We start from the raw sequence: 25,093 nt of genomic DNA on the forward strand, positions 1-25,093 counted from the left end.
AAGTACTTGTGACAGCATACTGACAAGGGAACCTCCCCATCGCACCCCCCTCAGATTTAGTTATAAGTTAGCACAGTGGATAGGCCTTGAAAAACTGAACACAGATCAATCGAGAAAACAGGAAGAAGTTGTGCGGAACTATGAAAAAAATAAGCAAAATATACAAACTGAGTAGTCCATGCGCAGGATAGCCAACATCAAGGGTAATGTGAGCACAGGAGCGCCCTGGTCCTGTGGTTAGCGTGAGCAGCTGCGGCACGAGAGGTCATTGGTTCAAGTCTTCCCGCAAGTGAAAAGTTTACGTTCTTTATTTTCGCAAAGTTATGATCTGTCCGTTCGTTCATTGACGTCTCTGTTCACTGTAATAAGTTTAGTGTTTGTGTTTTGCGACCGCACCGCAAAACCGTGCGATTAGTACACGAAAGGACGTGCCTCTCCAATGGGAACCGAAAACATTTGATCGCAATGTCATAGGTCAACCGATTCCTGCACAGGAAAACACATCTGATATATTCTATACGACACTGGTGACGGCATGTGCGTCACATGACAGGAATATATTGTCGACCCACCTAACTTGTACACTTGGCGAATGGGTAAAAAGATTCTTCTACCTTGTCCGACTTAGGTTTTCTTGTGGATGTGATAATCACTCCCAAAAAAGTGATGAAAACATAAGAGTTTGTCACATAAACTGCAACAAATGAATGCAACAGTTTCACAGTCGGCGCAGTTACCTCGCATCGGACGGACGGACGGACAGATAATAATTGTCTGAAAATAAAAAATTAAACTTTTCACTGGAGGGGAGACTTGAACCAAGGACCTCTCGTTCCGCAGCTGCTCACGCTAACCACGAGACCACGACGCTACTGAGATCACGCTGTCCTTGATGTTGCTAATCTTGAGCATGGACTACTCAGTTTGTATATTTTGCCTATTTTTTTCATAATTACACTCAACTTCTTCCTGTTTTCTCGATTGATCTGTGTTCAGTTTTTCAAGGACTACCCACTGTGCCAACTTATAACTAAATCTGAGGGGGGTGCGATGGGGAGGTTCCCTTGTGAGCGCATCGGAGCGATGTAGGCAATATGGGACGAACCTATTTGGATTTGCTTACACTTCCCTGTTATAGTAAGAGGCATTGTGGTTTACGTCGCGAATTCACATTTCATTACATATTTTAAAAACTTTCGTAAGTAAACCAGTACCTGTAGCAGCAGCGATAGCCTGGGTTAATCGGAGGAGTCGGTGAAGTAAGTTAGCACCTTTTTAAAAAATGTGGGAAAACTCTCAGGTTTATAACATATACTAGTATCACCCATTTCATTCTTTACCACATCCACCTGTAAATGCTCTTCTTGTACAACGGTACATTAAAATTTCTCAGATACCTGTACAACTGTCCACCTTGGAGTACACGTATGTGTGGACGTCCATATGGAATCGGAAATTCAACATTTTGTCTGTTACTAGTTCGTCCACAATCATCACTAGAATGGGCGATAAAGATCCAGCTCTCATAAGGTCTCAGGCAAAATAAAGCTGAATAATATTTGTTTCACGTTACTACTCTCTGAAGGTACTTAACGTTGTACACTGCATTTTACGTATCGAAAAAAGGTCGACGGAACAGGACAGTAACACGTAAATCTGAAAAATTATATGCAAGTAGGGAAAGGTTTTAATGTTAAGAAAATATTAGGAAAACTGCGATGCCTGCCTGCACCAAACTCTTCACTTCAGAATAGCATATATAGCCAACTACCTCAGTTGTTTGTTGAATAGTGTTATTATCTCTGTCTTCGTCCACAGTGTTCACCTTCTACGGTTCCCTCTAGTACCATGGCTATTATTCCCTGATGTCTTAACTGTTGTCGTATCACGTTGACCCTTCTTCTAGTCACTGTTTTGTACGTACTCCTCTTCTCACCGGTAATGCAGAGAATTTCCCTGTTTCTTGTGTTAGCTGATCACTGAATTTTCAGTATCTTTTTGGAACACAACAACTGAAACGCTTCGACTCTGTTCTTTTCGTTGTTCCCACAGTCCATCATTAACTTCGAATACTAGTTGTAATATAGACGCACATTTTCAGATATTTCCTCAAATTGTCTATGTTTGGTACTAGTGTAATAACTAACCCATTGTTTTACTGTTTTTTCTTCACATAAAAACATTTGTATTCAGTTATTGATCCTTGAAGCACGGAAGCTGCTAGAACCTTTTACATCCCATTGCTAATTGACTTTCGTTTATAATTTGTCTATCTCCATGTACGAAATTTCAGTCTTCGGTCCTCAGTCTGTCTGGAAATGGCACTGCAAAGAGCAGGAGGCGATTCTCAAATGCTCTTCTTAATTACACAGTTATTATATGCCTAAGAGCTGCATATCAGTGTTGTACGATGCTCAGGAACGTGTTCATTAATTCTACAGAGATTGGATGCAATTTATTGGAAGATTAATTTAAGGTAAAAGTAACAACAGGCATATCTCATTTGTTCTTAGAAATCCGTACTTCACTCATATTGTGTTAGTGATACGTATTTCTGTTAAAGCGCTGTCTATTTTATACTGTGTGGCATATTATCCAACCAAGCAACAGAGAAGAGCTATAGTCTGATCCACGAACGATATGATTCGCCCAAGTCAGGCATTTCAGTTTTGCCAATTACAAGCGACAGCTTCAAAACAGCGAGTATCCTACAAGTTATGTCCTCGCTTACTTTCATAGAATTTTTCTCTTACTATAACCGTCAGAAACGACAATTCGCAACAAATGGGATAAAAATACACTAAATAATTCGCTACAGTCACGTTTAATACTCACTCTGGCTGCGATATTAACACCAGAGCGGTCAAAAGAATACTGAACGCTCCCTGGCTGTCGGAGAATGCGTGACGTAGATGCACAGAAAAAGCCGAATCTTGAACACCATCGTTCGCGACTGCAACTATACTACGTAAAGGACACTGGTGAGAAACTTAATATTCACAAGCTGTGTGGACTGTTATGTGAGTAAATTAATCTTCGGAAATAGCACGGTCTCAAAAGTTTGATCATATATCGGTGGAATTAATTAACTAGCAAATACGGAAAGTATTCCCAGTTAATAACCTTATTCATATGTTCATGAAATTTTATCTTATGTTCATGAAATTTTATTACTTGGTGATTCACTCATTTCTTTAATTTTATTTCGTGGACGCGTCACTTCTTCTAGCGAAGATGCCCTCTTTGCTTGCGGTGTTGTGTTTCTTATACAATCCTTACTTCGTCTGTCTTCCGTTATTTTGCCTCCTAGGAGTTCTTCACTTTCTAGGGGCCAAATTGACTGCATGTAGACTTAATTCAAGCAGAGGCCTGCAGCTATTGGCAGTAATGTCTGCTGGTAGCAAATGGCTGTTCACCTCGACTGCAAGAAGTCTTCTTCACATGGTTATCGGCTAGTGTCGACTCCATGAGTGTGCATATTGTGAGGAGCTGAACACTACTAAGACTGAGGGCGCAAGGTAGGTGGCATAAAGGTGAGCCAGGTTTGCTAGTGTTACCACAATGGCAGTACTCGGTTGTAGTTGTTGAGGCAACTATGACCTCATTCGCTCTAGTCTCCTGTTTGGACAGCTTTTCCAGAAGCAGTGCCTCTACTGTAAAGTGTCACAACTTCAACTTTCAGAGACGTTGGCTGGTGTCAGTGTATTGACTAAGTGTTTTTGTGTAGTAAATACGCGCTCTTGCGCAGAGGCAGATAGTTACAGAGCTGGTAGTCGCTTCTTCCCTTATGACGTCGTCCAGCTGAATCGACGTTAGAAATGTTCACCACTGTGGGCTAGGCTGTGGTGCAAAAACTTCGTCTTCTACGTGGTCCTTGGGTTCGAAAAGTTTTTTTATTAATATCATTTCTGCTACTACTCAATAGTATTCTGTTTCTTTGGTTTACTTCCTACCTATATTCAGTTATCATCAGAAAGTTTATTCAGTTTAACAGGTTCTGTAATTCATCCCCTCTTTCACTACGGATAATAACGTCATGAGCGAAACTTATGATTGATATAATTTCTGCTGGAATTTTAATCCGGTTCCTTAAGAGTTTTTTTTTATTTTCCTCATTGCTCCTTCGATCTAAAGGTTGAACAGTAGGGGAGATAGACTGGATCCTTGCCTGAAGGGGGGTAGGACGTCAAAAGAGCCGCCTTGGAGCAGGTACCACAGGACATTTTAATTTCCACTGTCTATTCTGTTACAAATAAATTCATAAAACTTTTTCAGCATGACCAGGAAGGATTCAGGATTCACACACATAGCAGCGGAAGTTCAAAAACATAGCAAAATAATTTTTTTACATATAAAATTTCATAATTGTTTCACCTAACTATTGGCTGCATTTGTTGCTATCGGTACACTTTTCTTCATAAGTAAGGTGTATGAAACTCTAGAATTTTCCAAATCTATTAAAAACTATAGTAAAAATTGAGATTATTAACTATAGAATTTGAGTTTTTTCTAAACATAACGTTTAAAATGTAAAGCTCATTCATGTTTTCATGAATTAAATAAATTCTAGATTTTCATACACCTGTAAGTACGGTTTATATGCTGTGCAAAATTCATCGAAGAATCTCTGTTACTTATGAAGAAAAGTGTATCTATAGCAATAAATGCAGCCAATAGCGTGTGAAAAAATGATGAAATTTCACATGTAAAAAAAATTATTTTGTTGTGGTTTTGAACTTCCACTGCTGTGAGTGTGAGTCCTGAATCCTTCCTGGTCATGCTGATAAGGTTTTATGAATTTATTTGTAAAAGTACAGACAGAGGAAATTAAATCGTACTGTGGTGCCTCTCCTGCTCCAAGTCGGCCCGTTTGACGTTCTACCCTCCTTAAGGCCCTTATTTGTCCGACTACTACATTCTTTGTCTTCCATCCTTATTGTTCCCTCTTCGTTCTTGTGCAAATTGTATATTAAACGTCTTTTACCTAATTTATGAGAATTAAAAACATCTTTTATAAACAGAATAATACTCTGCAAAGAATTATTATGCTTAACCTATGAGCTAGTTTGAATCTACAGGTTTAAAACACCATGGACGTAATGAGACTCAGATTAGACACACATTACAATGTAATAAAATGTTAAAAAATGATGCAAGTATTAAATTTGTGTTATTATTATGGGTGCTGCAGTTACACAGACAATGAATAGTGTTCTGTAGTTTTACTTAAACAGCTGAAGGTTTCACAATTTTCAAATTTAGTTTTCTAATACCTTACATTGCCCTGGTAAGTAATATATTCTGTACTTCCATAAAATTTGTGGTTTTGTGTACAATAATTATAGGTAATATAGTTTTGAATGATTTTCTCTTTCATGATATCAGTTGTGATGTGCACGTTCAACATTTTCGAAGGAATGACGCTGAAAATTTACTTTAAACTTCTCTTGTTTCTTCAAAAGTCTAACAATGAATATTCGCTGCGTACATCAGTGAAGATAGGCATACATTTAGTTTACTGTTCTTTTATTCACAAGCTCGGCAATGAACAGTGTTGCTGGGCTCCGTCTACATGTCTGCAGCAGGCAAGAAGATTTACCCATGACGCGCGACGCAGACGATTAGCGTCGGCTGCCGACGGCTTGTATACTTGGAGCTGGACTGCTCAAATAAGCGCCAAAGGCGTGAGGGAATTTTCACTAAAGGCTCCGCTTTGAGGGCAGACGCCGACCTCGTTGTGGGCAAACATAATTGAAGCCACTTTAGCCGTAATTTCGCGAGATCACGACACGCGATGTGCAAGCCTCCACCCAACGCAACAGCTACGTGCAACAGCCTGGGCGCTCTTTCCCTGCCACCCGATGACCTTTTCTTCCAAGGCGGCTAACGCTGTATCTATTTGTGTACGTGGTTTTTTCTTCTTTTTAAATCTTCACCTGTGTTCCCGTACAATTCCGTTAGTATTTTTGTAACAAATTCTTTGAGAAAAAGTAATTTTAAGACCCCCAGTAAAGCTGTGATTTAGACAAACAATTCAGTTTTTTCTATTAATGAAGATTTTATATTTTATAAACTACCGTGTTTCTGGTGAGATAAGCCGTAATACATCTTCTTTGTATGTAAGCTTTTCTCAGCCCATAACGACCAGCACGCACCAGAGGACTGAAATACAGGGTGATCAAAAAGTCAGTATAAAATTGATAACTGAATAAATTACGGAATAATGTAAATTACGGAATAATGTAATTCTTTGCTATAAAATTGTTTGAGAATAACATTTGTAGAATATTAGCACCGAAAATTATTACCATGCAAGAAATACAATGTTGCTTGTGTGCGCAATGCACGTGGCGGTATACATGATTTTAAATGTCATTTTTAGTTCACCACTTTAATTTACTAGTGCTGCGGCGCTGCTTGCTGTGCCCCATTTTGAAGAGAAAACCTTTATTGTACCGAGGTAAGTGAAAGAATAGCTCAGGGTCATAGTCGTGCGGTTACACTATACATACTGAACACTGTCATTACACAGTTAATTAGTGATTAGATCAGATGGTTTACATTCGGTTTGGAAGTTTTTTTCTTGTTATACAAAGTACATTTCAGTGAACAGTGTCATACATCCGTGTGTGAAACCCTTTTCGTGTTCTGAATTTTGTTTCGAAAGTTAGGTACGTAAATCAGCAACGGACTTTTGTTAAAATAATTTGTGTAATTTATTCAGACAAAATTTAGTACTTCAATTGATGTGTAATTTTTATTGGTTTTATTGTTGCGTACTTCTGAGATGTTGAAAACTGTCCAATGTGTCATTAGGCAACACACCGTTGGTCAATCGACTACACAAAACAGGTTTCGTGCACTCTGCACCGCACATATACAGAGATATAAAGCAGAAAGGTTTCACAGTTCACTAAACGGATTAACAGATGCTGTGTATCACAGATTACTGCGCGATGATTTACAGGCGATAATTAGAGAACATTGCCCATGCAGAAAGACAACGACTGTGGTTTATGCGTGACGAGGTAACACCCCATTTTCTACGGATCGTGCGGCAGTAGCAATGGTAACACCGATTCCCGTCAGATCACCGAAGTTAAGCGCTGTCTGGCTGGGCTAGCATTCGGATGGGTGATCATTCGGTCTGCCGAGCGCTGTTGGCAAGCAGGGTGCACTCAGCCCTTGTGAGGCAAACAAGGAGCTACTTGATTGAGAAGTAGCGGTCCCGGTCTCGTAAACTGACATACGGCCGGGAGAGTGGTGTGCTGACCACATGCCCCTACATATCGGCATCCAGTGATCGGTCGGTCGGTACCGTTGGGCCTTCCAAGGTTTGTTGGAACGGAGCATTTTTTTATCGCAGCAATACCTCACCGGAAAGTTTCTTAGAAACTGGTTGGTCGAGCAGGTCTGGTAGTTCGGCCTCTCTGTTCACCGGACCTGCATATGTTGTATTTCTGAATATGGGGACGTTTGAAGGCACATTGGTGTACACCCAACCTATCGACAATGTGCGGATGTCACTGGAGCGTGTGACAATGCCTGTGACGGAATCAGAATGGCGCCAGGAGTATCTGAAAGAGTGCATGGCTCACTGAGAAAGAGGGCTGAAGGATGTCAGGATGCTTGTAACCATATGCAGCACTGCCTATAGTGTCTAGCTGTACGTAACAGACAGATGGGTATAAGAGAACAGATTGACCCACATCTCAAAAAGTATTCGTGTACGGACGTACCATTACACGAACTTTTCTCCAATTATGAATACTACAATGTGACACTTTTTTTTTAAGCACCCTACATTTACTGACAGTAAAAGCTATTATAATCTCTCCAGCTGGTGCACCTGACCCAATCGTTAATGATTTCAAATTCTGCGCTTCTTATGCAGATTTTTATTAATAGAAAATGCAAGTAGCTTCTTAATGGGGGTAGTTTAATAAAGCCATCACTGCATCGATTAGCTGCTCAGAGTGAACCTGAGGGATTGATCATCACATAAATTAATTTCACAAGATTGAAGCCCAGCAAAAGTATCACTACAAAAGAATGGCGCTCAACGGATGCTACCAACACGATTTAACACTAGAATTTGTATTTCATTCCTGCAACGCACACATTTTATGTTATTAGTTATTTACAACTGTCCTGCTCAAGTGCACATATTCAATTGACAGTGAATGAATTAATCCACAATTTTTTGGTCCCGCGCCTATCGAGAGAGCCACAGGATTGACACCAACAGAATCAACTCCCGAACGTGGGGCTCCCTGTAGCAGATCTATTAATACCGTGTGATCAAAAAGTTAGTATAAAATTGAAAACTGAATAAATCACGGAGGCCGGCCAGTGTGGCCGTGCGGTTCTAGGCGCTTCAGTTTGGAACCGCGTGACCGCTACGGTCGCAGGTTCGAATCCTGACTCGGGCATGGATGTGTGTGACGTCCTTAGGTTAGTTAGGTTTAAGTAGTTCTAAGTTCTAGGGGATGATGACCACAGATGTTAAGTGCCATAGTGTTCGGAGCCATTTGAACCATTTTTAAATCACAGAATAATGTAGATAGAGAGGTACAAATTGAGACACATGCTTGAAATGTCATGGGGTTTTATTAGAACCAAAAAAATACAAAAGTTCAAAAAATGTCCGACATATGGCGCTTCATCTGATCAGAATAGCAATAATTAGCATAACAAAGTAAGACAAAGCAAAGATGATATTCTTTACAGGAAATGCTCAATATGCCCACCATCATTCCTCAACAATAGCTGTAGTCCAGGAATAATGTTGTGAACAGCACTGTAAAGCAAGTCCGGAATTATGTTGAGGCATTGGCGTCGGATGTTGTCTTTCAGCATCCCTAGAGATGTCGGTCGATCACGATACACTTGTGACTTCAGGTAACCCCAAAGCCAATAATCGCACGGACTGAGGTCTGGGGACCTGGGAGACCAAGCATGACGAAAGTGGCGGCTGAGCACACGATCATCATCACCAAACGACGCGCGCAAGAGATCTTTCACGCATCTAGCAATATGGGGTGGAGCGCCATCCTGCATAAACATCGTGCGTTGCAGCAGGTGTTTATCAGCCAGACTGAGGATGATGCGATTCTGTAACATATCGGCGTACCTCTCACCCGTCATGGTAGCAGTTAGAAAACCAGAATCACGCATTTCCTCGAAGAAAAAAGGCCCGATAACGGTAGATGAGGTAAATCCAACCCATACCGTGACTTTCTCGTCGTGCAGTGCAGTTTCCACGACAGTTCTAGGATTTTTGGTAGCCCAAATTCTGCAGTTGTGGGCGTTGACAGGCCCTCGGAGCATGAAATGAGCTTCGTCGGTCCACAACACATTACTCAACCAATCGTTATCTTCCGCCGTCTTTTGAAACGCCCACACCGCAAATGCCCTCCGCTTCACTAAATCGTCAGATATCAGTTCATGATGTCGATGGATTTTGTACAGATAGCATCGAAGGGTACGCCTAAGTGCCAACCAAACAGTAGTGTAAGGAATGCAGGTGCGACGTGCGACTGCATAAACGCTGACTTCACTGTGCATAGACGAACCCGCTACAGTCTCCATTTCTTCATGAACTGTCTCAGCAACATTACGCCTTGTGCTCAGTCGGCCACTACGGGACCTACTGTCTAAACAACCCATGGTTTCGAACTTCGAAATGATTCTCGCCACAGCTGCATTTGTCAACAGACCTTTACCCGTTCGAATCCCCTTCCTATGGCGATAGGATCGTAACGCTGAACTAGCACATTCCCCATTCTGATAATACAGCTTCACTAAAAGCGCCTTTTCAGGTAACGTCAACATGCTGCGACTGCTGGCGCATCTGATTCTCTCTCTCTCTCTTTTTTTTTTCTTCTTTATTGTTAATTTCACACCTGATACAGGCAAGCCAGCAGCGGCATATTACGCCGCTCTTCGGCCACAGATAAAACTAAAGATACAAAAGAAGACAATCGTAGAACAGACAGGGTGGCTATACAGACGTAGACATACAAAATTATAACACACGGACCCGTTCACGGGCGCAGAGTCCAAGATAAGAATGTTCAGGCACGTGGACATGCACAGAGATGATAGATGGCACACGCAAACGTTGGAGCACAAACGAATAAACACTGGAACACTTGAGTATGAACACGACGCCACACAAAAACACTAGGCCAGGGCTTCACAACATGCGTGCTCGCGGAGCAAGCTGTGAGCAGCAAGGCGGCGCGAGCACGGAGCAGCGCGAGCACGCTACCCCCCCTCCCCCCCTCTACCGGACCAGAGCAGAGAGTGGGGAGAGTCACATGGGGCACACAACAGCTGCCGCCAGTCAATGTAAATCCGCAGCCACCTGCAGGGATATCACTCACGAATTATTACTGCGACAAATGAAACAAATAAAGGAGAATGTAGACGTGCCACATAATTTTATTAGCTCAGTGTATGCCTCTACATTCGTATCAATTTGTGAACTGTTACACAATAAAAGGTGCCACTGAAGTGTGGGATTCTCGGTTATCTTGTACTTTTTGCCCTTTACAATTGCGTCTATGTTCGGAGTAATTTTTCTTGTGCATTGTAGGCACAGCGTGCAGTTTAAATTTCTATCAGACAATGCGTTTCTCAGGCTCGTCTTGTTACATTTCATTGCAGAGAACAGTTGTTCACAAACATACGTGGAACCGAACATTGATATTATTGTAGCCGCCAGTTTCTGCAAACGAGGAAATCTATCCTGAGGGAAGTGTCTGTAGAATTCCAAAATGTTTTTCTTGTTCTGAAATTTGTCTCTGTATTCTCTGTCACACTGCAGGTCAATAATTGCTAGTTGCAGCTCAGGACGAATATCTTCAATATTCGCTGAATATGGAGAGGAGAACAGATCAAAATCACTGCCTAGTGCTGTCAGATCTTGAAAGCGTTGATCAAATTCTTCCTTAAGGGCAACTAAACTATGTGAATAACGTTCACAGTCTTTGTGAACATCTTGCATGGATGATAATTTAGGAAAATGAGCTAGATTTCCCGTTTCCAGTTGACTCACCCAAAGTGTCAATTTCATTTTAAAAGCTCGTATTCGATCTATGAAATGAGTAATTAGCGCATCTTTATCTTGTACTGAAATGTTCAAAGCATTCAGATGGCTAGTTAAATCAGCTACAAATGCGAAATCACATTTACATGAAGGCTCTTTCAATTCAGGAACACACATGTTATTTATTTCCATGAACATATTTATCTCATCTAATAGGCAAAAAAATCGATTTAATAATTCGCCACGACTAAGCCAGCGGACCTCGCTGCAATAAGGCAGGCTACCATAGTGGCTTTCTACATCCTCAAGAAAGCTTTTAAATTGCCTGTGTTGTAGCCCATACTTCCTTATATAATTGGTTGTACGAACAACAACACTCATTACATTTTTTAGAGTGATACTCTTTGCACATAAGTTTTCCTGGTGGATCACACAGTGAACGCCCCTTATATCATTCGGTACGGCCAGTTTTTGCATTTTCTCCTTCAACAGCGCAACGATACCTGATTTTTTCCCTGTCATCGCTGGTGCACCGTAGACACTGAAACTAAAGAATTCCATGACAATCCTATATTTTCAACACTTTCTTCAACACTACTTAAAATATCACCTCCGGTTGTAGTGTTCTTCATGGCTACCAAATCGAGGAGCTCCTCCCTCACCTGAAAATCTCTATTAACTCCTCTAATAAATATGGCAAGCTGCGCTGTTCCACTGATATCAACACTTTCGTCCAGAGCTAGAGAATACGCCATAAAATCTTTACAGATATTTGCAAGTTGGCTCTGGACGTCGTCTGCCATGTCCTGTGTGCAATGTATAATGGTCGAGTTAGATAATGGCACAATCCGAAACTGTTCAACTTGAGATGGACGTAAATGTTCCGCTGCAGCTACCAAACATTATTTTATTAAATCGCCGTCAGCGAAGGGGCGCAGGGATTTTGCTAAAAGCAAAGCAATTTTGTAACTCACTCTGAGAGCTGCCTCAGTTGATTTTTCTTCGTCGTCCTGATCTTCTTCGGATAGCTTCCTTTTAAGTTTAATAACTTCCTGTGCATGATCTGGTCCATCACATTTTCCACTTCCGTAGTCTTCCGCTTGGTACGACATATAATGTCGCTGCAAATTAAATTTCCTAAAGAATTCAGCGTTTTGTGACATACTAAACATTTTGCAACACCATCTTTTTCTGTAAACAGATACAATTCCTCCCAATGGGGGTTGAACTGCGAAAGCATTGTTGGGGTTACACAACGGCGACTTGATATGATTCTTAACCAGCGAAGTGACTGTTAGAGCTGATCATAGTACTTTAAACGTTACACAGTCGGCGCGAATTCAATAGGCACACTGCGGCCCTATTCAAACGTGCGCGCGCATTTCCCCTCCCTCCCTACTCCACGACCTTGCACCTGCTCGCGAGCACGTGCCTGAGCAGATGCGAGTACTCGCGCTCAAAATCGGCCAGTTGTTAAGCCCTGCACTAGGCGCTGATCTCCGGCGCGCGTATGTCCACGTAACGTGTGCGAGTCCGGGGACCTGCCAAGAGGGGAAGAAGGGGGTGGGGGAGGGAGAGGGAAGAGCAAAGATGCCAGTGGCAGAGGAGATGGTAGGAGGAATGGAGGTATGGGGGTAGGGGAAGCCCGGGGGAGGAGTGGGGAGAAAGGGAGGAGGGAGGGAAGGGGGAGAGAAGGGAGAGAGGGTGCCCATAGGAACAAACACAGGAAGAGGGAGGGAGCATCAAAGTTCGTAGGAGGGGTAGATGGAGGCGAGCAGGTGGGACGTGGAAATACAGGTGAGGCAGTGAATGGGGGAGGGAGAGGATGGGAGAGACCAGTCGGTGAGGAGCATCGAGTTTATGGGAGGTGTAGAGTATAGATATCCGTCCAAGGAAAAGGAGGAGGTGGGGGAACGGAATGAGGTGGTACAGGATCCGCATGGGGGGATTCTCTCTCTCATTACAGGTCCTTTTATACACGATTGTCATGCACAGTCACTGACGTTTTGCTGTCCAGCGCCATCTGTAGGACATCTTGTGAACTTTTTTTTTTGGTTCTAATAAAATCCATGTCATTCCAAGCATGTGTGTCAATTTTTACCTTTCTATCTACATTATTCCGTGGTTTATTAAGTTTTCAAATTTATAGTGACTTTTTGATCACTAGGTGCATTCTGGTTCTTTGTGGTTTGAAGGGAAGAAAAAAGTGGACGGCAGAAGGTAAGGGGAGAGATCAGATGCACACCACACCGCACAAGTCCACAAACGACCGTGACGAGCAAAGGCGAGCGGTCACTCTTCCATGCGGTAAGCGAGTTCGGCGGGCGGCGTTTTTTGCGGTTTGTGGCCGCTCTTAAGCAGCGGATTTTGAGAAGCTGCGCCGAGCATCCGCCGTGAAGAGGGACGGGACTTGTGCGGACAATGGCGCGCCGCGGGGCGTGGCTGCTCGGCGTTTATTCCGGAAGAGTCAGGCACTGGCGGCGAGAAGCTGGAGCCGGCAGCAGCTGACTGGCGCGGGGCCGGAGGACGGCGGTCGGTCGCCGCGGCCGCGAGTAGCGCCGAGCTGTCTGCTACCACAGCCGACAAGCACCTGCTCGTTCGATCGACATAAAGAAATGTCAGAAGTTTGACGCAAGAAAACTGTACCCAGTGAAATTTGCATCCAACCAAAAATCTGTGAAATTTGTTCCCAACGTACTGGAAACAACCTGCTCACTACTTACAACCTACCTGAGATCCGAACCCCCCGCTCACGCGCTCCCTACTCCCGCATGGTGTTTTGCGCGGCCCTGTCTGAACCGCGTCGAAGCCGCCATGGTTCAAAATGGCTCAAATGGCTCTGAGTACTATGGGACTTAACATCTGAGGTCATCAGTCCCCTAGAACGTAGAACTACTTATACCTAACTAACCTAAAAACATCATACACATGCATGCCCGAGGCAGGATTCGAACCTGCGATCGTAGCGGTCGCGCGGTTCCAGACTGAAGCGCCTAAAACGGCTCGGCCACATCGTCCGGCGAAGCCGCCATGCAAATGAACAATGTAAACACTGTGTTCCACAGAGGAAGACTGCACTGCAGTTCCTTCTCTAGATTATCGCACAGATGACAAAATGGTAGATATCGAAATAGATGACAGAGGGATAGAAAAACAATTAAAATCGCTCAAAAGAGGAAAGGCCGCTGGACCTGATGGAATACCAGTTAGATTTTACACAGAGTACGCGAAGGAACTTGCCCCCCTCCTTGCAGCGGTGTACCGTAGGTCTCTAGAAGAGCGTAGCGTTCCAAAAGATTGAAAAGGGCACAGGACATCCCTGTTTTCAAGAAGGGACGTTGAACATATGTGCAGAACTATAGACCTGTATCTCTAACGTCGATTACTTGTAGAATTCTGGAACACATTTTATGTTAGAGTATAATGACTTTTCTGGGGACTAGAAATCTACTCTGAAGGAATCAGCATGGGTTTCTAAAAAGACGATCGTATGAAACACAGCTCGTGCTATTCGTCCACGAGACTCAGGGGGTTCCCAGGTAAATGCCGTGTTTCTTTACTTCCGCAAGGCGTTTGATACAGTTCCCCACAGTCGTTTAATAAACAAAGTAAGAGCATATGGACTATCAGACCAATTGTGTGATTGGATTGAACAGTTCCTAGATAACAGCACGCAGTATGTCATTCACAATGGAGAGAAGTCTTCCGAAGTAAGAGTGATTTCAGGTGTGCCGCAGGGGAGTGTCGTAGGACTGTTGCTATTCACAGTATAAATAAATGACCTTGTGGAGAACATCGGAAGTTGACTGAGACTTTTTGCGGATAATGCTGTGGTATATCGAGAGGTTGTCACAATGGAAAATTGTACTGAAATGCAGGAGGATCTGCAACGAATTGACGCGTGTTGCAGGGAATGACAATTGAATATCAAAGTAGACAAGTGTAATGTGCTCTGCTTTATCATTTAGCTACAATATAGCAGGTCAGCAACTGGAAGCAGTTAATTCCATTAATTATCTGGCTGTAGGCATTAGGAGTGATTTAAAATGGAATGGTCATATAAAGTTGATCGTCGGTAAAGCAGATGCCAGGTTGAGATTAATTGGAAGAATCATAAGGAAATGCAATCCGAAAACAAAGGAAATAGGTTACAGTATACTTGTTCGCCCACTGCTTGAATATTGCTCACCAGTCTGGTATCCGTACGAGATACGCTTGATAGGAGAGATAGAGAAGATCCAACGGAGAGCAGCGCGCTTCGTTACAGGATCATTTAGTAATCGCGAAAACGTTACGGAGATGATAAATGAACTCCAGTGGAACACTCTGCAGGAGAGACGCTCAGTAGCTCGGTACGGTCTTTTGTTGAAGTTTCGAGAACATACCTTCACCGAGGAGTCAAGCAGTGTATTGCTGCCTCCTACGTATATCTCACGAAGAGACAATGAGGATAAAATCAGACATCAGAGCCCACACGGAGGCATACCGACAACCTTTCTTTCCACGAACAATACGAGACTGGAATAGAAGGGAGTACCGATAGAGGTACTCAAGGTACCCTCCGCCACACACTGTCAAGTGGCTTGCGGAATATAGATGTAGATGTAGAATGTCTTCCTGCCGGCAGAAGAGCAATTGTCTTCATAACGTTCTTTGATATTCCCTCTCATATACGCGTGTTGCACTGTATCTTCTTGTTTTCAACTTCGTACCCTACTTTTCCTTCTTGTGTCTCACATGCTCTGTGATCAATCAACAACAGGATCACAGAACATAAGCGACATTGCAGGTTCGCTCAAGCGGAGAATTCGGTCGTGGCAGAGAACGCGCTGTGTGAGACCGATCACGTGGTAAAATTCGCCGACAGGGAATTTCTGGCTGTAGAGAAGAGCTATCGCACCCGCTGGTTTAGAGGCGCTGTAGAAATAAACAACCACAGGGGTAGATTCAACAAGAAAGAAGAAAGCCTCAAGGTAAACGGTTCCTAGCTTCCTGTGCTGCAGAGAACGACCGTTGCAGGTAGCAAGAGGACAACCGCACCTGAAATAAACGAGGAGCAGCTCTTGGACGTGGCACATATAGTCTGCGGCCGCGAACCCGGCTCCAGCCCACCACCAGCAGTAGAGGATGAAACTTCGACAACGCCAAACACTCACATTTCTCTACTGTTCCACTGTCTCACAGCGAGCGACAAGAACAAACACTTCAGTCCTTCCGTGCAAGCTATATTTTCTCTTATTTTATTGAGATGATTATTTCTCCCTATGTGGCCGTGCGTGGCTCGTGTTCGTGCCATATCTCATTTGACATCCTGTTTTTACTGTACTACCACCTCGTTATGTTAATTTCAATTGCTGGTGTCACCGAGTTGCCACCTTGCCTGCCAGTGAGCGGCAGTAGCGGCGCTTATCGATATAAGCCCTGTCGTATTATCTTTGCTGACTGCTATACTTCCCGGTTGTCGTGTGTTCGAGTTAGTTCGGATCTGCCAGTGAGTTGGGAGGCGCTAGCAGTGAAGTTCGGACCTGGCAGTGTTCGACTTAGCCGGGGCGCGGCGGCAGTGAGGTCTGGACAGCCGTGACTCGCCCGACGGTTGCCGATTCATATCACTTGAGTGCGGACCACCTTGGCTGGTCGTCGGTCGGTCGTCTTGTGAAACTGTGTGTAGCTTGTGATGTCGACTGCTCAGTTATTTTAGTGCTGTCTCCGTGCTGATGTGTGGGAGTCAGTCAGTTGGCGTGGAGCAGCGAGGAAATATCCGCGGGACGTTGTTTGGCCGGACCTGCTGGCGGTCTCTACGCAGTGTCGGAGTGTGTGGGGCTGTTTCCCTTGCTACTATGTCCGTGGCTCACCGACCCTGGACACGAAAGTTGAGTTTGGATTTAATTTACCAACAAGTCAAGACTGTTCACATTGTGCTGTTTGGTTCTCGTTGTTGGCTGTTGGGATATTCCCGCGAGCAACAACGTATGTGTTCGAGTTGGCAAACGTTTAGCCACCGTCCAGTGGAGTCTAACTGTATTTGGTTATTTGCTATTGAAGTGCACCAGCGGAATTTTCTGCCTCATGGCCGTTAACGTTCCAGTTACCTGCCCTGGCCATTGACGTAAATTTAGGCAGTGTCCTTTCCTCACTGTGTTGTCGCTGTCCAGAACGGTGTGTAGTCGACAGCTTAATGTATGCTTGGTTGTGGGCGTCCATGCCTTTTACGTTTGCATTGAACTCCCGGTTGTGTGCTGGTGGAGTGGAACGCAAGTTACCTTGTCGGTGGGTCTGTTGATTGTCTGTTGGTTGGGTTGTCATCGGATCGAGAATGGTTGGGCCGACTACCTGTCTCACCTAAGTGAACGTTAGTATTTAAATTGCTGGCTGAGCCCCGAAACTTCTGATCGCCGTTAGCTGCACTGCCTTTTCTTATTTTCTTTTGTGTGTATTTGTATGGCTCATAGCCGATGGTCTTGAATTAAAGTTGAATTGCTTTTAGTGGTGCTTTAAGTCATGAGCCTTCAGCCACTTTAAAATTAAGTTCCTTGCTTTTCAAGTGTTAGATTGTTTGGGCCTTCAGCCTGATTTAAAATATTATTTAAAGATAAAACCTTGGGCCTTCTGCCTACTAAAAATGATTTTAGTTGTGTTTTAAGTCATGAGCATTCAGTCGTTTTAAAATTAAAATTCCTTGCTTATCAAGTGTTAGATTGTTTGGGCCTTCAGCCTAATTTAAGATAAGGCTTTGTTATTTAAATTTATTTTACCTTAAGTTTTAAGTCATGGGGCCTACAGCCAGTTTTGGTCTTTCGAGCATCAGATTGTTTGGGGTCTTAAGCCTAATTGGAGATAAGGCCCTCTGCCTTGTGTTTTTTTAATTTAATTTTACCTTGAGTCTTAAATCATCGGCCTTCAGCCGTCTTTAAATTAAGGTTGTTGCTTTTCAAGTGTTAGATTTTTGGGCCTTCAGCCAAATTATAGAACTTACTTAACGTGAGGCCTTCTGCCTTATAATATTCTTTTTATCGTCTGAATTCTGAGTTAATGGCTTTTAGCCGTTTTTTTAAGTGGTTGTGCCCTTAAGGTATAAGATAATGTGGCGTATTCAGCCGATAACTAAGTTCAAGAATTTGTACTTTAATGTTCGATCAAATAAATAAAGTTGTATGTGTTCGAGTGTAACTGACAGCCGTTCATTTTGGCCCCTTTCCACAATTCCAACTACCTGTCCTGTCCTACGGGTTTAGTAGGGCGTTTCAAAAATATTTTCGCAACTGGAGGACATAGTTGGAGATCGAAATTTCGTGGCAAGGTCTCGTCGCAATGAAGAACGCCTTTGGTTTGACAATTTCCACTTCAAAGTACGTACCAAATCCTTGATACTCTCTCCACAATTTCGCGATAATTCGAAAGGATCTATCCTTCTTCGAACTTTTTCGATGTTCTTCATCAGTCCGATCTGGTAAGGATCCCATACCACATAGCAGTACTCTAGCAGAGGGCAGAAAAGTGTGGTGTAGGCAGTCGCTTTAGGTATCAGCCCATCTTTTAAGTGTTCTGCCAATAAAACGCAGTCTTTGGTTCACCTCCTCACAACATTATCTGTGTGATTGTTCCTACTAAAGTTGTTCTTAACTCTTATCCCTAGATTTTTCTTCAACTGACTGCCTTTATATTTGTGTGATCTATCGTGTAGCAGAAATTTAACCGATTCTTTTTAGTACTAATGTTAATGGCAATTTTTTTATTATTTAGGATCACAAATGCCACATTTCGCACCATACAGGTATTTTCTCTAAAACATTTTGTAATTGGTTTTGATATTCCGATCAGTTTACAAGACGGTAAATGACAGGATCATCTGCAAACGATACAAGAAGGCTACACAGATTATCTCCGAAATAATTTACATGGATTAAAAACAGTAGATGCACTGTATCAGTTCTTGGGGAGCGCCAGATATTGTTTCCGTTTTACTAAATGTTTCTCTGTCAGTTCTGACAAGAAATCACGGATCCAGTCGCACAAATGATACTCCAGAGGCACGCAATTTGATTAGAAGCCACTTATGAGGCCTGTATATAAAGCCTCCGTGAACTCTAGAAATGTGGAATAAATTTGAGATCTTCTGCCGATAGAAATCATTACTCCCTGATAGTAAAGAGCTAGTTGTGTTTCACAAGAACAATTGTTTTAAATCCGTGTTCACTATGTGTCAATAGATCGTTTTCTTGGAAGTAATTCGCAAAGTTGGAACACAGTATATGTTCCAAAACCCTACTGAAAAACTGAAGTCAGTGGAACGGAACTGTAATTGGCGGCTAACTCATATTTCCTTTTGTTGAATATTGGCGTGACGTGTGCAAATTTTCAGTCTTTAGGTACGGATATTTCGTCGAGCGAGCGTTTATATATGTTTGCTAAGTTTGGAGTATTACATCAGGATACTTCGAAAGAAATCTAATTGGTATACGATCTTGAGCGGAAGACTTGCATTTATTAAGTGATTAGAGTTGTTTCACTACACGAAGGTACCTCCTTTTAAGCTACTCAAGGTGGCAGCAGATTTTGAGTTACATTCTGGAACATTTACTTTGTATTTTTTGGTGAAGGAATTTCGGAAAACCATACGTAGTAATACGATTTTAGTGGTACTGCATCGGTAACATTACCACTCATATTCTGTCCTAAAAGAAAAAATCTTTATGCTTTTTTACCTAAAGAAAATTTTGTCCTTTTGTTACCTAAATTATGGTGTTACCTAAGTTGTGACGAATAATATGTTCTTTTAAAGTGTGTCTGTCTTAATACACAACTTTATCATAACACATCTTCTACCTTGCAATAACGATAATGATATGCAGAATTATCCAGGTGTACTTCTCATACGTAATTCTCTCGCCACTGCAAAGAGGAGTGATACAGATATTAGTGTATGTGATGTTGAGCAACAGAGTTTTAGCACCCGATGGAATACCTATCAGATTCTTTACCACATTTCCGTCTAGTGAGCCCCATTTTTACCGTAATCTACCACTTATTCCTTGACCAAAAAACGGTGCTCACTGGTTGAAAGAAAACGAAGATAACACCCATTTACAAGAAGCGTATCAGAAGCGGAACATAAAACTAACGTCCAGCCACCTTAAGATACATTTGTTGTGTAATCTTAGAACGTATTCTGAGCTCAAACCTAGTGAGGTATCTCATCCAAGCCAAACAGCATGGAGTCCGGAAACATCGACTATGTGAAACGTAACTCTCAGTTTAGTCACATCACACTTTGAAAGCCGTGTACCGAGGTAGTCACGTATAAGCAGTATTTCTAGATTTCTATAAAGCGTTTGACTCAGTATCACATCTACGTTTACTATCAAACTTATGGTCGTATGGGGTATCAAGCGAAACTTACTGCTCGATTGAGGATTTTTTGGTAGGGAGTACACAGCAAGTTATCTTGGGTGGAGAGTCATCAACAGATGTATAAATACCTTCGACTGTACTCCAGGTAAGTGTGTTGGGACACCTGCTGTTAACGTTGTGTAGTAACGACCTTGTAGACAATCTTTTAGGAACCTCAGACTTTTCGCAGATGATATAGTTATCTATAACGAGGTACTGTCGGAAGAAATTACACGAATACTCAGATCTTGATTAGATTTCAAAGTGGTGACAAGATTGACAACTTGATTGAAATGTTTAGAAATATAAAATTATGCACTTTTCGAAATGAAAACGTGCTGTCATATGGCTACAATATCAACGGGTCACAGTTGGAGTCAATTCGTACAGATACCTGGGTGTAATACTTTGTAGGAATATAAAATGGAACGATCACATAGGCTAAATCTTAGGTAAAGCAGGAGGCAGACTTTGGTTCATTGGAAATGCAATCAGTCTACAAAGGATACCGTATACAAAATACCCGTGCGACCCATTGTCGAATTTGCTCAAGTGTATGGGATCCCTATTAAATAGCACGAACAGGGGACATTCAACGAAAAACAGAAAGGCAGCACTAATGATCAAAGGTTTGCTTGACTAGTCGAAAAGACACGCAGATGCTGATAAAACGGAACTGACAGATGCTTAAAGATGGAAGCAAACTACCCGAAGGAAGCCTCCTTAATAAATTCCAAGTATCAGCTTTAAATGATGAATCCAGGAATATACTGCAACCACCAAGTATCGGTCCCCTAGGATAGTGAGGACAATTTAGACTAATTACAGCGCCCAATGACGCGTTTAAGCGTTCTTCTCGGGCCCCATACGCGAATGTAACGATAACTAATCTTTATAGCTGGTGCAATAAGTACCGTCCGCCATACCTCTCACAGCGATTTGCGTACTGTGGGAATAATCGTAGAATTATTGTTATAAAGAAATTGTTTTCATGTTTTGTCACTACAGAGGTCGCGAACACACAGCAATAGGATTGGTAGAAGAAGCTAGGTTCAATTCATTTCACTTACACAAGAAGAACTCCATCGACCAAATTTTCAAGTTTCTTGCGGGATGCCGATTTTTGATCACTAAACCGGTGTATCACTGTTAATGTGCAACCAACACTTTCACAAAAACCAAGCCGAGACTGGAGCGACCCTTACTGAATGTGAGCTAGTGGACTAAGAGTAAAGTAGGCCTTACTGTTGTCAACAGGAAGTACCTTGAGAGAATGGAACTGACCGAATGAAACAAGTTCGTTTCCACGCAAGACACACAGCACATACCGTCGACTATTTCGCTGTTGTGCAGATATTTTCAATCCAATACCGGACCACAGGTTTAAGACATCAAACAAGCAGCCGCGCGGGGTAGCCACGCGGTCTCAGGCGTCTTGCACGGTCCGCGCGGCTCCACCAGTCGGAGGTTCGAGTCCTCCTTCGGGTAGGAGGGATGTGTGTGTTGTCCATGACCTAAGCAGTTTGGTCCCATAATATCTTACCACAAATTTACAAATTTTACATCAAACAAAATGTAAATACTATGTAACGAAGTACTGGAGACCACTGGTCCCTTGTACCCGGGACAACCTGCGAAATTTTGTGGTGGAGTTCTGGTTCACCCTGTATACATGTAACGTGGCCTTTTTGTTAAAATGACTATGCATCTTATGTACACTGAAGCGCCATAGAAACTGGTATAGGCATGTACATTCAAATACAGAGATATGTAAACGGGCAGAACACGGCGCTGCGGTCGGCAACGATTATACAGGGTGTTACAAAAAGGTACGGCCAAACTTTCAAGAAACATTCCTCACACATAAACAAAGAAAAGATGTTATGTGGACATGTGTCCGGAAACGCTTAATTTCCATGTTAGAGCTCATTTTAGTTTTGTCAGTATGTACTGTACTTCCTCGATTCATAGCCAGTTGGCCCAATTGAAGGAAGGTAATGTTGATTTCGGTGCTTGTGTTGACATGCGACTCATTGCTCTACAGTACTAGCATCAAGCACATCAGTACGTAGCATCTTGATTGAGCCCCATGTTCTTCCACCTACGCTCAATGGAGCACGTTATCATGATTTCATACGGGATACTTTACGTGAGCTGCTAGAACATGTGCCTTTACAAGTACGACACAGCATGTGGTTCATGCACGATGGAGCTCCTGCACATTTCAGTCGAAGTGTTCGTACGCTTCTCAACAACAGATTCGGTGACCGATGGATTGGTAGAGGCGGTCCAATTCCATGGCCTCCACGCTCTCCTGACCTCAACCCTCTTGACTTTCATTTATGGGGGCATTTGAAAGCTCTTGTCTACGCAACCCCGGTACCAAATGTAGAGACTCTTCGTGCTCGTATTGTGGACGGCTGTGATACAATACGCCATTCTCCAGGGCTGCATCAGCGCATCAGGGATTCCATGCGACCGAGGGTGGATGCATGTATCCTCGCTAACGGAGGACATTTTGAACATTTCCTGTAACAAAGTGTTTCAAGTCACGCTGGTACGTTCTGTTGCTGTGTGTTTCCGTTCCATGATTAATGTGATTTGAAGAGAAGTAATAAAATGAGCTCTAACATGGAAAGTAAGCGTTTCCGGACACATGTCCACATAACATATTTTCTTTCTTTGTGTGTGAGGAATGTTTCCTGAAAGTTTGGCCGTACCTTTTTGTAACACTCTGTATAATACAACAGGTGTCTAGCGCAGTTGCTACTGCTGCTACAATGGCAGGTCATCAAGATTTAAGCGATTCTGAATGTGGCGCTATAGTCGGCGCACGAGCTATGGGACACAGCATCTCCGAGGTCGCGATGAAATGGGGATTTTTCCCATCCGGCCATTTTATGAGTGTACCGTGAATATCAGGAACACGGCAAAACATTGACATCGCTGCAGTCGGAAAAGATCGTGCAAGAACGGGAGCAACGATGATGGAAGAGAAAGAATCGTTCAACGTGACAGAAGTGCAACCCTTCAACAAATTGCTGCAGATTTCAATGCTGGGCCTTCAACAAGTGTCAGCGTGCGAACCATTCAACGGAACATCATCGATATGGGCTTTCGAAGCCGAAGGCGCACTCGTGTACTCTTGATGGCTGCACGACACGAAGTTTTACTGCTCGCCTGGGCCCGTCAGCACAGGCATTGGACCGTTGATGACTGGGAACATGTTGTCTGGTCGGACGAGTCTAGTCCGAAATTATATCGAGCGGATGGACGTGTACGGGTATGGAGACAACCTCATGAATCCATGGACCCTGCATGTCAGCAGGGGACTGTTGAAGCTGGTGGAGACTCTGGAATGGTGGGGGGCGTTTGCACTTGGAGTGATGTGGGGCCCGTGGTGCGCATAGATACAACTCCGACAGGAGACACGTATGTAAGCATCGTGTCTGATCACCTGCGTCCATTGATGTCCATTGCCGATTCCGACGGGCTTGGGAAATTCCAGCAGGACAGCCCGCCACTCCACACGTCCAGAATTGAAACAGAGTGGCTCCAGGAACACTCTTCTGAATTTAAACACTTCCACTGGCCACGAAACTCCCCAGACACGAATATTATTGAGCACATCTGGCATACCTTGCAACGTGCTTTTCAGAAGAGATCTCCACCCCTCGTACTCGTACGGATTTATGGACGGCCCTGCAGGATTCATGGTGTTAGTTCCTTCCAGCACTACTTCAGACATTAGTCGAACCCATGGCAAGTCGTGTTGCGGCTCTTCTGCGTTCTTGCGGGGGCCCTATACGATATTAGGCAGGTGTACCGGTTTCTTTGGCTCTTCAGTGTACGTTACACGTACCATATGCTGATCCATGGGTGCAGACCATAATTTATTTTAATGTATACTTCACCTAGTAGAAGAGATATGATTTTTAAAATCCGCATTTGTAATTTGATTTTAATGTTTACCATTCTATTTTCCGAAGATCTGGTTATAAGTAATATATATATACAGTGTGGTCCATTGATTGTGACCGGGCCAAATATCTCGCGAAATAAGCATCAAACGAAAAAACAACAAAGAACGAAACTCGTCTAGCTTGGAGGGGGAAACCAGATGGCGCTTTGGTTGGCCCGCTAGATGTCGCTGTCATAGATCAAACGGATATCAACTGCGTTTTTTGAATAGGAACCCCCATTTTCTATTACATATTCGTAGAGTACGTAGAGAAATATGAATGTTTTAGTTGGACCACATTTTCGCTTTGTGATAGATGGCGCTGTAATAGTCACAAACGTATAAGTACGTGGTATCATAAAATTCCGCCAGTGCGGACGGTGTTTGCTTTGTCATACATTACCCGTGTTAAAATGGACCGTTTACCAATTGCGGAAAAGGTCAGTATCGTGTTGATGTATGGCTATTGTGATCAAAATGCCCAACGGGCGTGTGCTATGTATGCTGCTCGGTATCCTCGACGACATCATCCAAGTGTCCGGACCGTTCGCCGGATAGTTACGTTTTTGAAGGAAACAGGAAGTGTTCAGCCACATGTGACACGTCAACCGCAACCTGCAACAAATGATGCCCAAGTGGGTGCTTTAGCTACTGACGCGGCTAATCCGCACATCAGTAGCAGACAAATTGCG

At 43.1% G+C, this 25,093-nt stretch overlaps 1 protein-coding gene across 1 annotated transcript in view; it reads right to left on the reverse strand.

Moving 5' to 3' along the window:
* Window positions 1-13,345: 13,345 nt before the first annotated feature.
* The window catches only part of LOC124795981, a 28,839-nt gene continuing 17,091 nt past the window's right edge, over window positions 13,346-25,093 (reverse strand). Inside the window, exon 3 of the mRNA XM_047260062.1 lies at window positions 13,346-13,643. Coding sequence (XP_047116018.1) covers window positions 13,346-13,643 — 298 coding nt within the window. The remainder of the gene's footprint in view (window positions 13,644-25,093) is intronic.

The sequence above is a fragment of the Schistocerca piceifrons genome, chromosome 4 (genome assembly GCF_021461385.2).
Source record: "Schistocerca piceifrons isolate TAMUIC-IGC-003096 chromosome 4, iqSchPice1.1, whole genome shotgun sequence".
Classification (NCBI taxonomy): domain Eukaryota; kingdom Metazoa; phylum Arthropoda; class Insecta; order Orthoptera; family Acrididae; genus Schistocerca; species Schistocerca piceifrons.